This window comes from Capra hircus, chromosome 4 (assembly GCF_001704415.2).
Source record: "Capra hircus breed San Clemente chromosome 4, ASM170441v1, whole genome shotgun sequence".
Taxonomy (NCBI): domain Eukaryota; kingdom Metazoa; phylum Chordata; class Mammalia; order Artiodactyla; family Bovidae; genus Capra; species Capra hircus.
The window spans coordinates 106,278,493-106,291,958 of NC_030811.1; the positions used below are offsets into that span (position 1 = coordinate 106,278,493).

General features: G+C 51.9%; 1 protein-coding gene across 1 annotated transcript; it reads right to left on the reverse strand.

Moving 5' to 3' along the window:
- On the reverse strand, positions 1-4,996 carry DLX6 (distal-less homeobox 6). Its single transcript, XM_018047529.1, has 3 exons — positions 4,505-4,996; positions 3,061-3,254; positions 1-1,236 (listed from the first exon to the last, which is right to left on the reverse strand). The coding sequence occupies exons 1-3, from the start codon at positions 4,935-4,937 to the stop codon at positions 985-987; spliced, it is 879 nt and encodes a 292-aa protein (XP_017903018.1). The 5' UTR covers positions 4,938-4,996; the 3' UTR covers positions 1-984.

A 13,466-nucleotide genomic window follows, 5' to 3' on the forward strand; every position in this document is an offset into this window, starting at 1 on the left:
TTAGCGTTTTGTGGCTTTTACTCCATGTATGAAAGAAGACAAAAACATACAAAGTATATGTACAACTAAAATTCAACAATATATACAGAAATGTTTCTTGATATAAATGTCCCTATTAGCTTAGTGAATGCCACCAATTCACCTAGTAAAGATATCAAAGCAATAGCATGGTGATTTTGGTTGTTTCCTCTGTCTTTCCTGATTCCAGTTCAGGGTTTGGGGGTAGGGGTGGAGGGAAAGTGGTTTTGTTTTGTTTAAATCATCATTCTTGTTCATTGCATTTTGATAAAACATGCAGCATTCCTTTCGTGGCAATGTTCTAATCTTACAGCCGATTTTTCCTTTTTTTTTTAGAGAAGGGCTGTTAGGGTTTCTTTTTCTTTTCTGTTCTGTTCTGTTCTTTCTTTCTTTTTTTGTCAGTCTGGGATTGTAAATAAAAATGCAGGAGTCCAAACTGCTTCTTTTTCATCATGTAATGTCTTAAGCTCATTAAACAAGTAAAAACGCTGCCATGTTTGCACAGATTCTTCTGGTGGGGGAAAATGTCTGCTTTAAAAAGTCGTTTTGATGGATACTCCCAAAGAGTAAAAGAGGCTCAGAGCCTGGATCCCAGGGGGTGAGGGAAAATATCCTTACAGTGAGAGGCTTCAGGAGCACTGGCTTAGAAACCAGTCTCTCTGTTTCTCATTCTCTCTAAGATTCAAAATCAATTACTGAGGCTGCTCAAGGGAAAAGGCAGATAGAGAAAGGAATTTAAAAAAGAAAAGTGGGAAGGAGGGAGGCAAAAAAAGAAAAAGGAAGAGTGTGAGAGAGAGACCGAGGGGATGGGAGAGGAGAGAGAAAAGAACAAGCGCCCAGTCTGGCCACACATGAGAGTTCTCCCGAGCCTGCTCCTTCGGCTCGGTTTGGCAGATGCAAGCAGGTCCCGGATCCTCCTTGCCTTGTTCAGACGTCTCCCTAGGGTATCTTTTGCCCTTGGATAACTCACATCATCTGTGGTCTCTGCATCGTGTCCTGGTGTGGAGAGGAGTACCAATGGGAGTAGCCGGGCATGTAGCTGTTGGGGGGCATACTGACGCCCTTGGCCGAGGCGGAAACGTCCCACACCGGAGGCAGCGCCGGCGAGCGCGGCGACAGGGCCGCGGAGCCCGGGAGAGGGTCGCTCTCGTGCGGGTTACTGCCCTGCTTCAGCAGTTTCTTAAACTTAGAGCGTTTGTTCTGAAACCATATCTTCACCTAGAAAGAAACGCAGCAGCGATCATTAGGCCCGAAAAACATCGAACCGGTGCCTATAGTGGAAAAAAAAAAAAAGACAACCCGCAAACGCGAAGCCCTCAAGACCCCGCCTTCCTCCCTTTCTAGTCGCTCCCCTCTCCCCGCCACTTCACCCCACCCCACCCTACGCCCCGCCGTTTACTTGGTATCTTGTCCGGATACCTAAAGTCATTGTAACTCCTCAGTTAGATGAAAGCCTAGGTTTGAAACAACAGCATAAGTAAGAATAAAACTAGAATAAAGGCCAAGGAGATAGCCAGGTTCAAACTTGGAGGATTTTTACACGGTGAATTTTTCAGATTAAAGCTAACTGGATGCACGTCCTCTAAGAGTCTGGATGTGCCCTGAGCAAACGACTAAGAACAGATTAAAACCCAAACGCGTTGAATATACATACATAGGCATACACTGCATAAGCCACCCACTGTACATGGAGCACCTTTCTTCTGACATAATCCTGCAGTGATGAGCGACTGTGCCTCATTCATTCCCTACTTGGTATGTTGTTTAGTCAAATCGTGGTCATGATTGTTAGGGCAGGCACTAAAAGTCACAGGGCTCCTGAATATTAAATGCGAACTAGGAGTCTAGGATGGGAGCATATCCAAGCTAATATCCCAGATCTACTTTATGTGAAGAAGGGCCTTCTATGGTACAGCTTCTTTTACCTTTAAAATTACTTAGCCTTAGGAATCTGCTTTTCCAAAAGGAGTACAAGTTACTGAATAGCAGGAATCCCTTCATCTCAAGCCCCAAATATTTCCAGTGGCAACATGGCGAGAGAAAGCAGGCTGAATTGAGAAGAAAGAGCTTAAGGAGCATCTGTGCTGAGACGGTCATTCTCAGTCTCAGCATACAATCAGTCCCCAGCCAGGGTCTCAGAAACCTGACATCCCCTTGCTGAAGAGCATTCATTTCAGATGAGGCCTACCACCCCATGCAGCCAAGTTAATCGACAGGGACAAAAACCTCAGGTATCTGCAGCCTGGCTCTATGACAAGGGTCCTAGTATACCTATCTAAAACCTCTTCCTGTGAAGTCTAAAATGCCCCTCAAATTAGTAAGACCGGAGAACTTCAGCAACTGTACTTAACTGAGGCTTCACCTGCTATAATTTGGGTACATTCCTCTTTGATCTCCAGCTCTGCCATTATGCCCAAATTCTGTGATCCAGATTCCTTAGCCTGCACCAGCCAGTCAACCAGGATGATTTAACCAACTGAACTGAGGACTATTTTCAGAAAGACTCACCTCACCCATCCTAGGATGAACAGTTTTCACCTTGGTCACTTTACCAAATCCTATTGGAACCTGTGCATGTCTGGCTAACCCATCCTTTGCACTTCATAATTCTTTCAATGTCAATGAGTTGAAATCCTCATTAAGTCCCAGGGCCCACAAAAGGATCCTTAAGAAACATGGGTCTTATACTGCCCTCCTGGTCTGACTATCTTTTTCTCTCTCTTTCTCGTACTTGTTTGCTCTCTTTTGTGTTGCTCTACTGGAATAGGACTTGATTAAATAATGAGTTTGATCACCAAAGGACACTAGGCTGGGGTGGGGTCGCTGAGGGTTGTGGGGGAGGATGTGCAAGTCCAATCCAGTATTCAATACCAGGTCATTTATTCCAAACTGTGTTGTCCCAGAAAAGTGAATAACTGGAGCAAAGGTATTTGTCATTAAGCTCCTTCCATCTTTGGTTGACTAGGCCAAGAATTCCTCCTGACGAGCTCCCTGCCCGATCTGCAAGTGAGGGTCAGCATTTCAGGGCTTCTCTGGAATTACCTGTGTTTGTGTCAGTCCTAAGGAAGCTGCCAGTTCAGCTCTCTCGGGAAGGGCCAGGTACTGAGTCTGCTGAAAGCGATGGTTTAAAGCCTGGAGCTGCAGGCTGGAGTAAATGGTCCGAGGCTTCCGAATCTTTTTCCCTTTGCCATTGAACCTGATTTCCCCGTTTTCAATCACTGTGGTTTTTTGTTGATCTGCAAGCAAAGGATACAGAGGAGTGATCACCCGTGAGGCTACTGCTGCAGTCTCACCGAGCTTGGCCTGGCCTGTGCCGAGACTCATCAAAGCCATGAACAGTTTCCTCGAAGCGTCCCCAAGCCATCCTGACCTCTCTGGGTTCCCAGTGCCCGGGTAATCCCGGCGGCTGCAAAAGCTACTTTCAGACCCTGACTCTGGCTCTAATAATGTGCGGTGGTTGGGTGAAGGGAGCGCCCTGGGCCGAGGGGCAAACAGCCTAGCTCCGCCGCAGCGGAGGCGGCGCCGGCCGCTCTCCGGGGTGCGCGGCGCCGCGGGGCGGCTGCTCTCTGCGCCGAGGAGCAGGGCCCCCTCCGTCTGGCTTTACAGTGCCTTCAGGTGTGCTTGAGCCACCCTAGTGATTTTGCGGCCAGTTGGCTTGATGTCACTAGCTCGAAGCCGGGTGCATCAAGATACCTCGGTGTGTCAGCAAATGAGTCTGCCGAGAGGGACCAAAACCCAAACAAAACACTACCAGAGGCTCAGATCAGCACCGGAGCGGGTTGAGCCTCACGCGGCAACTTTGTCCCCCACGAGTGCTGAGCCCTGGGCTTCACTTCCACGAACAAAGGAGTAGCCAGCAGCTATCAAATACCTAAGGGAGGGGGCCCCGTAAGGGGTGGGGGTGGGAGACATCTCAAAGTCCGCGGGAGAGAGCCCAATTGTCACCAGCTTAACCAGAGCCGAAGGCCATGCCAGCTTCCCCCCGGGTCACCGAAGCGCACCGGGCGCCCCACGCAAAGTAGGCCACCGGCTGCCCAGATTAGGTGGGAGAGCAAAACACGCTCCCCAATTCTAGCCCAGAAATGTCCCCAGTCCTGCCAAACGTGGGTCAAAACCCGGAGGGGAGGAGAGAGGCAAAAGGGCGCACAGACCCTGCGGGCTGGAGAGCGCAGTGCGGGCCAGCTGGTCGAGCGAAGCGGGCGCCGAGCCGGAGGCGCGGCCCGAGCGACGCGCCGGAGACGAGGGAACGAGGCGGGTCGAGCCGCAGGGAAGCCTAGGGTCCGGGGCGGCGCGAAGGGGCCCGGCCCGGCGAGGCCGGCAGGCAGGCGCCAGGCAAGCGGGCGCGCACCAGGCCTGGCCGGGGGCGCGCCGGGCCGCCTGGGGGAGGGGGCCGGCGGAGGCCCGGGCGTTGAGGAAGTGAGCGGGGCGGGCGGGGTGGGGGGCAGCCGGGAGGCGGGAGAAGCGAGCTGCCCCAGCGGCCTCTCACCTGTGTCGTCCCCTCGCGTCTGGGCGGCCGCGCCGCTGCTGTGGTAGGACTGGAGGTAAGGGCTGTGCTGCGAGTGGCTCACGTAGGGGTAGGCGGCGAGCGAGCGGTGGTTGTAGGAGTTGCCGCCGCCCGACGCGTAGGGCGAGCCGTGGTGGTGGTGCTGGTGGTGGTGGTGGTGCGAGCCGGCCGCCGCCGCCGCCGCCGCCGCCGAGTGCAGGCAGTGCAGAGGGTAGTGCGCGCCTGCCATGGCCGGGGAGCTCTGCTGAGAGTGCGGCGGCGGCGGCGGCGGCGGCGGCGGCGGCGGCGGCGGCGGCGGCGGCTGCTGCTGCTGCTGCTGCTGTTGCTGCTGCTGCTGTTGCCCGAACTCCATGAAGGCGGATTTGGACGAGTCCTGGCCTTCCAAGCCGTCAGCCATCGTAGTCATGGTCATCATCAAAACTTTGGGGGCTGGAGAAAGCCTTCTCCCGGGTTTCCTCCACCCTCCCCCACTTGGCTCGCGCCGCTCTCCCCTCTGCAGCCACCTTAGCTCTTAGGATCCTTGCAAAAAAAAAAAAAAAAATTTTTTTTTAAAAATTTAAAAAGAGAGGGGGCGGAGGTGGTTCTCCCTCTCCCTCGCTCGTCTCTAATATATATATTTTTAATATAAAGAGATATAGTGAGCGGGGCCTTGTTAACTCCAAGGGAGGAGGAAGGGGGAGGGATGGGAGAGGAGAGGGGGGAGGGGGGACTCTGCTCTCCCCCCCTTCTTTTCCCCCCTTGGATTTTTTGGGGGCTGGTGCAGTTTAAGGCAGAGATTTTAAGGTGGATTCTGCGAAAGTTGCGCGTCTGCTTTCAGACTTGATGCAGACGCCACGAGTCGAATGGTTTGTCTCCAAAGGGCAGCGCCTCCCCATTGGTCAGTCGCCCCCTGACGTCACAGGCGCACGGCTTCCACTGGTGTGTGCGCCGCTCGCCGAGTTCTTCGCCTACCTTTGGCAACTCCAATCCCTGCCCCGAGCTGCAGCCGGGGGCCGCGCGGCTCTGTGCACGGGGCCTCCGAGGAGGGAGTTGCCTCGGAGGAGGGAGTTGCCTCCGCCCGGCCGGTCGCCGACGCCTCCCGCCGCAGCTCGCACCCCCAAACCCGGAGCCTCAGTTCTCAATACCGCAGCCTTGGAACTGCCTGGCAGAGGGCTGCTCTCTCGCAGTCCCTTCGCACCATAGCAGGCTGCCTGTGTTTCGAAGCAGTGCCCTCTGCATTTAAAGCAGGGGTCCCTCCCTTGACCTACCCCCCCCGCCCCCAGTCCCCCTGCAGTCCCGCGGGAGCGCCCTGTCACCGTGGATTTTTCTAGACGTACTTTATTGAAACCACAAAGGAAAGAAAAACCCCACACCTGGTACCGACCCCATGGGTGGGGTGGGGTGAGGGGGTAAAGAGAAGAAAAATTAAACCCTGTTCTGGCGAGGTTCTTGCTGTTTCAGGCTGTATTTCCTATAGAGTGAACAAACAAGGGGCAGAAATCTTTTTTTTTTTCCCCTCAACGCAGCAGCTTCTTCTGAAAGCACTTCGTTGGAGGACTGACAGTAATGCATTTTTTCCTATTGAAAACAGAAGCTACTGTAATGCTTTCAAATATATGCAAATGATACATGCGGTTAGTGGTTTGGCAAATCTTGATTACAATATAAACTACCCAAGTAAAAGTGCCTTCGTCCTAAATTTGTCTCTCGATTACAATTCCAATTGATTTTATTTTATTGTCAACATTGTTAATGATAAAAATAGAGTCGTTTTACAGTTATTTTTACTTTCTGGAAGGAGGCAATTAGAGTTCTAATCAGGAATACACAAAAATCTCCCATGATTAACTGCAGTACTTTGTTCAAATTGCTGCTATAAAATTCAGAACAATTTGCCTGTAATGATTATGGACTGGGTTTATTTTGGGAGGTGGAATAAAAGTGGATATAGCATAAATTATCCTCTAATTATACACCAGTGTCGCCTCAATTATCCTCTTATCAAAATGGTTGTCTAACTGCCGCATTTAGTTTCAATTCTCTCCTTTTTTTCTATAAAAAGAACTTCATACCTTGTTATTATTAATCCATTTATTATTTGCAAGGGGATTTATATCCGCACATCCAGGTGGTAGAACCACTTCTCTTTCAAAGATGGACTGGGGAAAGACATTAAGTTCGGAGCAGCCCAGGGCTGCGGATCTAGCCTCTCTCCCTCTAGTCTCCAGACTGAACAGAGTCCGAAGAGCCCCAGCATGCCGTTCAGGCCCGGCCACCAGGTAGGAGAGCTGGACTGGGGATCGGGCGCCGAGGAGGGCAGCCTGGGTGTTGCTTGGGTCAGGGTCCTGGGACCTCGGGGAGACGCTGGGAGTCGGCACTGCCAGTGGACCGGGGACTGGGTGGGCAAGCGATGCAGACCCCTATGGGCTCGGCGCCAACTTTTAGTCTGCGAATAGATCCAAGCCCCAAGCCTTTGGCCACACCAAGAAACATACCATCTAACAACTCCGGGCCAACGTGTCTAGAGGTTGTGGGGACACTGTAGGTCTGCCTTTGGGAAAACCACGCGAGCCTTCTTCTTTGCACCCTTCTCGCTTGAACTCCATAGGAATGGTGACCCAAGGGTCCTGAGAAATGAAGAATTTCGTGGTGCCATTCGTCCGGTAACTTCAGAAAAGGTGACTGCAGTCCCGCAGCTCCAACTCATTGCGCGGACCGATAGCGGCTTATGCTAATTGATTTTCCCAGCTCCCAGCCCCGGGTCTCAAGGCAGGGCTAGACTAGTTTGTCTTTTTCTTTCTCTTTCTTTCTCTCCTTCCTTCCTCCATCTTATCAGATGACCTGAAACTGGCTGCCTGAGAGTTTTCCAAGGTTCTCAGGCAGCAGCGTTTAGTCGCCTCTCGCCCTCCCTTTCCTAGCCTGCCGCGCTTAACTTTTGGAGTCCTGGGAGCCGGTTCAGTAACTCTGAATTCATTTTTAAGTGGCGTGCCTTGTTCCCCTCCTTTTAACAAGAGGTTCGCTTTAACACGCGAACCCGTAACCCGATCCACGCGTTTACAAATCGGCAATGAATTAAAACAACAACAAAAAAGCTCCAAGGAAAATGAAAGGTGGGCTGGGTGAGGGGGAGATGTGTGTAGGGTGTGCATCTGTGGGGGACTGCGGTGGAGAAGGGAAAGTCAAAGAAAGAGAAGGTCTTCTCCTCCCTCCCCTGGTGTGTGCACGGTGCACCCGGGCCGCGCGCCGAGCTTGTTTGTAAGGTCCTCAAAGCCAGCAGGTAGACGTGGCAGTTTTATTGCTTTATACCCTGCAGCTTGCTGTTAACACGGTGAAGGCCCCCCCTACCGGCCCCCGTCCCCGTGCATGTGTGTTTCTTTCTGTTCGCAGGTGCTCTGCCTTCCTCGCCGGCTTCCCCCTGACTCTGGCGGCACCCGGAGCCGGGCGGGTTGTGGCTGGCCGGTCAAGGTCCCCTCACTGGGCACCAGATTCAGAGCATAAGCGGCCTTTACTGGCAGAGGATTTCTTCTTTTTCTTTTTTTCCTGTCTGCTTAATACCCGAGAAAGCACGGAGGGCTGGAAATGTTTGAGTAGTAGGGCTCTTATCCCTCACCCATTAGAGGATAAAATCTCAACCCTGTGTCCCAGAGGAGCAAGTGTGCAACTGCACCGAGGTGGCAGTTTTTGCGTAAAGACCTACTGAGCGACCCAGAGTGGGCTCAGACAGCCACGGGCTGGGGAGCGGAACCAACAATGAGGGGACCAACCGGGCATCACTGAGGTCTCTAAGCGTGCTTGCAGGGTAGAATCCGAACTGCAGACTCGAGCACTGGGCTTTCCAGCGGGTCCTGGGAAGAGCTAGTGTGGCCCGAGTGCCAAGGTGGCCCGCGGAGGGGCTGCCTGCCACGTGTAGTCTCTGCCATCCGTCTCGGTGGTCTCGGTGAGAGGAGTTCAGGGCTCAGTGGCTGGCTGCAGGCTGCCCGCCTTTTCTCTCCAAATAAACCAGGCTAAGTCCTTCGCCCAGGGTCTTGAGCGGCAGTAGTGAGCTAAGGCTTGTCACCCCTGGTTTGTTCCTGTCCAGCCGGCACCTCCAGCCCATCCTCAAGAGTCAAGAACTCCCAGATTCCTTAGGGCTTCCAAGCGACGGCGCCCACTTCAGGGACTCTAGGCTCCTGCGCCCTGCTGGCCACCAGCCGGGTCCTGGCTCTGACCTCTTTGTCTGGCCGGCGGGGGGGGGAACCGAGCCAACCCCAGGGGAGTGGTGGGAGGAGGAGCGCAGGTGAGGCCTAAGAAGTCTTTATCATTCAAAATAGAAGTAAAGCCAGCGTTGTGGAGACCTCTGGCTCTTTTAGGGCCTATAGGAGGTGAGGGTCACATTCACTAAGAAGTTTAAAGAGGCAGGGTTGGAGGCCTAAGATGCCTTTTACTCTTTAAGACACCGAGGTGTTGGGGCTTGTATTCCGGCTGTCAGTGTTATTTAGAGAGAAATAACCAACTGATTGCCAGGACAGGACCCTGTGTGGGGGTCAGCGTGCCCAAGGCCACTGTGCGAGGAGGGTGCTCTCTGGGTGGGAAAGTACCCTGCTCTTCTATCGATGGACCAGTGTTTGCAGCAGCACATGGGTCAAGGAGTAGGTTGGGTGCCAGTGGAGGGTTTGCAGCTTCCTCAGGCTGTAGAAGTACATTCAAGCCAGGCAGGGCCTGACTGGTTTTGGTTGCTAAGTTGGGCTCAGTTATCACGTTAATTCTAAAGAAATTAGACCTGGATAAATAGCCTTTGAATTCAAAGAAATAACTCGGTATTGATTTACATGGCCATGCTAAGAACCCCCTTCTCAACGGGAGACATTAGTAAGGGGAAAAAAAAATTCTTGCTAGTCTTTTCCCCATTCAATGTGAAATTTTGTTTGTGTACATGTGTAGGAAAAGAGTGCTTCATATCCTGCAAACCCAGGCACCTTTCCCCCCCTCTCCTAACATACACCTGGGAAAGCTTGAGGGAGGAACATGAGAGCTGCCCTTTTCCAAACTTCTTGGCCCAGGCCAGTGATGGTATCTTCAGGAGGAGTCAAAAGTATCAGACTAGTCAAGAAAGCACTGATTATTGCCGCATTGTTTTCTCTAGGGATAAAACTATAATGCCGTCTCAGCTCCCAGGCTTCCCCCTAAAGCAACTAGAAAGTGGTCCCTGTTTATACCTTCCACAGAAAGAGGTTCACTGAAGTCTGGGGACAACATCTCTCTCATCTATCCAGTCCCGGGTCTGAGAACAGTTAGCTAGAAGACCACAGCACGGGTGGCAAGGACCGGTGACACCTACTGGGGGCGTCACAGACTTTTTCTAGACTGTCCAGTTTGGGGACTATCAACTAAGGATGTCTTAACTTGGAGGCTCCTCTTCCAGATCTTGAACCTGGTTTTCAAATTCAACTCCAGGTTTCAAATCCGACTCCAGGTTTTCAAATTCGACACCTTCTGCCTCTCCCAGACCACATTTCCAGGCTATGTGACTATCCAAAGTTTTCTTAACAGAGAGAGTCAACATGCTGGGCCTAGTATGGATGGAGGGGGGTGGTGTGGGGAGGGGGGCGGAACAATACTTACTTCTGTCTTCCTCAATTTGAAGATTGTATGCGGTCTTTCTCCCTCCTTCCCTGTCTTCCTCTCTTTTATCAAGCCTAGGACCATCTCTCATACACAAATACTCTTCTTTCTCTCAGTCCAAGGAAAAAAGAACTCAACAATGTTTAAGCACTTATTAATAGATTAGAATTAGATGCTGTTTGTGCTGTAAGGTGCTGTTTGTAATCTGTTGATAAACCAAAGCAGAGCCCCTCATATTTGCCTTGCCGAGAACTGCAGCTGGGGAAGTGGGAAGGCAGAGATGTCAGAAGTCAGCTTCATTCAAGGCAGTCTTTGGAAACCAGGACCCCTGACCATTGGAGGATGAATGCCGCCCTGAGTCAGTGGCAGGGAACAAGCCTCAACAGGAAATGGCAGACTATTTTTAGGCATAATAAAGAGTTAATATAGCTGGCCAAGCGTCTTCCTAAATGCCTTGAAGCACCCTCTGTTTTAATTCCTGCATCCCTTCATCAGCAGTAACAATAACAAAGTCTCAGTAGGTGCCTCAACATTAAGGGAGAACCAAGCTTGGGACAACTTCTCAGAAAACCTGGGCTGGGAACTTCTTGCTACCATGTGAGTCCTTAGGTGATTTTCTACTTACAAGAGAAAAAGAAAAACCATTTTCATTAGAGAGTTGTTCTGTACCTGACTACCCTTCAGTTGTCAATGCTCTGGTGAGTTTCCTGCTCATGCCAATACATATTCCCTTTGTTTTCTAACATCCCAATAAAAGGAAAAGTAACTTATTAGATTTTTAGCATAACTTTCCTTAGAGGACAACTAGTTTGAGAGCCCTTAGAAGTGAGGGTTATTAAAACAAATTCACTCCCCTAACTCTGCCTTTTCTCTTTTGTTCAAAATAAAATCCTTTTTACATAAATCTCAGAAAAAGAAAGCCTCCCCCCTCATCCCATCCAGGGGAATGAAATAGTATTTTTCAGTAGTTTTCACTGGTCTTGCACAGAGAGCAAAAATGCTCCCTCCCTCTGCATCAAGCGAGCCCCTTCCCTTGGAGCTCGTGGCCTTTGCTGCTTTACACACTGAGTTGGGTCCATTTGGATACACGTTTGGGTTCATATTTGGGTTCATCATCTTTCTTCCCACAGGCTTTGTGGAGTGTGAGTCTGCTTCATTTTGAGAGTACCTCTCACCAGCTTTTCTTCCCCATCCTGTTCATTGGGGATCACTGTCCCACAATGTTAGTTGTTCAGCAAATAAAACTAAGGCTGATCGAAACAGCCCTGTCTGGGGAGGGTTAGGGAGATGGCAGAACAGCAAACCTGCTGTCCCACCTACTCCTTTTCTCTACCTCTTTCTCCCCTCTGCCCCTGCCCCTTAGCCTGCTTTTCCTTCAGACATCTAGGGCGTCACGTTGCCAAGCTGGAGCTGGAGGACACTTTCAAAAGTTACAGCAGCGGTTACCCTCCCTGGAGCAACGAGTCATTTTAAGAAGGAGGCTCTGGAGGCTCAAAGGTCTTGGGCCCAAGAGTTTAAAAGCCAGTCTAGCCTTTCGGGATATCAGCACAGCCAACAGACAGGCGGGCTTCCAGGGTTCTCCTTCAGGCTGGGGTGAAAGAAGGACCGGGGGAGGACAGGAGCCCCAGGGTGGGCAGAAGCAGAGGGCCACAGGACCGCTTGTGCCAGCAGCTGGCTCCCACGCGCCGCTGTGTGCGGGGAAGGTGGCGCGTGGGGCCGGATAATGGAATTCAGGAGGCAGAGATCCTCCCTGAGCCAGCCACTGTCTTGTACAGATTTGTAGAGAAAGCCTCACTGTAATTAAAACCGTACAGTCAGATTAATTCAATGTGTTGCTCGGCAGCGTTTTTAATAGTAAAAATCCGCTTTAAAATTGAATTAGGGTCGAAGAAAATTTCTGCGAGACTCGCCGGATTTGCCAGCTTTCATTGAAGCCAGCCCGAGTTGGACTTGACGGTGGCTGCACAGTGTCGCCCCCACCCCCTTCCGTGGCCCTAGACAAGGGTGGGAGAAGGAGGCGGAGGTAGGGATGGGGACGCGGATCCACCTGGGGCCCCCGTTTGGGCGAGAGGCTGGGCGGCCAGAGCCAGGCCCAGACAGAGCGCAGGGCCTGGGATTATTACCCTTCCGATCCCCGCCCCCGGTTCGAGGCAATGGAGGTTTTTGACACCCAGGACGCCCGCTTCCCTCCCAAAGTTCACGGCTCAGATAGAGTTTGGGGAAAGAAAGCCCTAACTGTATGTATCTTGAAGCAATTTCCCACTGTGTGTTCTCCGTGTGGGGAGGTTGGAGCCCTCTCTGTTTGGACGCTCCAGTGACAGACAGGAGAAAGCTGTGGTTCTCTCCACCCCACCCTCTTTCTTTTCTTGAAAGCCTTCCAAAAATTAAGAGTAATGTTTCAAGCGCTCTGTCAAAATGTCTCCCAAGCTTTGATTTGGCTAACCGCCCCCCTTACCCTTCCTCCTCACCTCCTATCCTTTGCATCTCTGGTGGTGGTGAAATACGCGTTAGTATTATTATGTTTTTACCGGTTAAGGTTAGACACCTTAGAGCTGAAAGCTTGTCCCAAAGTTCCTGGAAGAGGTGGCGGCCGAATGCTAGACAGAGGCTCTCGCTGGAGACCGGGTGGCAAGGCAGGGGGAGCTGGACCTGGCTCTTTCCCAAGGCCAAACGGGTTTTCAGGGCCCAGAAGCAGTCCCAGGCTGCCCGCCCCCTACCCACGCACCCGGCCCTTGCAGTGGCCTCCTTGGCTGCTGAATACGCGCACGCGCGCGCGCGCACGCAAACCCACACACACACACACACACACAGCCAGGGACAAAAATTCCCTCAGTTAGTCACATCATCAGGCCTGGGAAAACAAAAACCGCTGTGGGTCCCCGCTCCTCCAGCAACAGGCGCAGACGCTTTAATTGCCGCCAATTGTCACTGTCCCCTTTTCATTTTCTCGCTCCTTCGTTTATTTTTAGTACACTTCAAATGCCTACACACTTTTCCCTAGTAAGGAGAGCAGGGAGCAATTATTGGCTTTGCCTTCAGGGCCTGTTTTGCCAATCACTGAATGAGGATGGAGTAAACAGGGCGAAAAGCGTGGAGCTTTATTGGTCTTGCTTATTTCAGGTGGAGGGCGGTAAATAACACTCCCTACCGCGCTACCCCCCTCTGGTTTCGCCGACCCCAATTACATGAAAGAAAGGAGATGCGTCCCCTTCCACCTACCACCACCGCCTTTTCCTCCCATCACAACCCCACCCCGTGGGCGCCAAGTTCTACTCGAGCCCAGCAAATCCCGCCAGAATTGGCCGGATCCTCAGGGAGTAGTTAAGAAAAGGGAATCCCCTCAAGGGCCCAGCTCTTAATTCTG

Coding starts and splice junctions, on each gene's coding strand:
- DLX6 (XM_018047529.1), bottom strand. CDS start 4,937: ATGATGACCATGACTACGATGGCTGACGGCTTGGAAGGCCAGGACTCG. Junction 3,255..4,504: donor GACGCGAGGGGACGACACAG/GTGAGAGGCCGC, acceptor CTTTGCTTGCAG/ATCAACAAAAAACCACAGTG. Junction 1,237..3,060: donor TAGGACTGACACAAACACAG/GTAATTCCAGAG, acceptor GTTTCTTTCTAG/GTGAAGATATGGTTTCAGAA.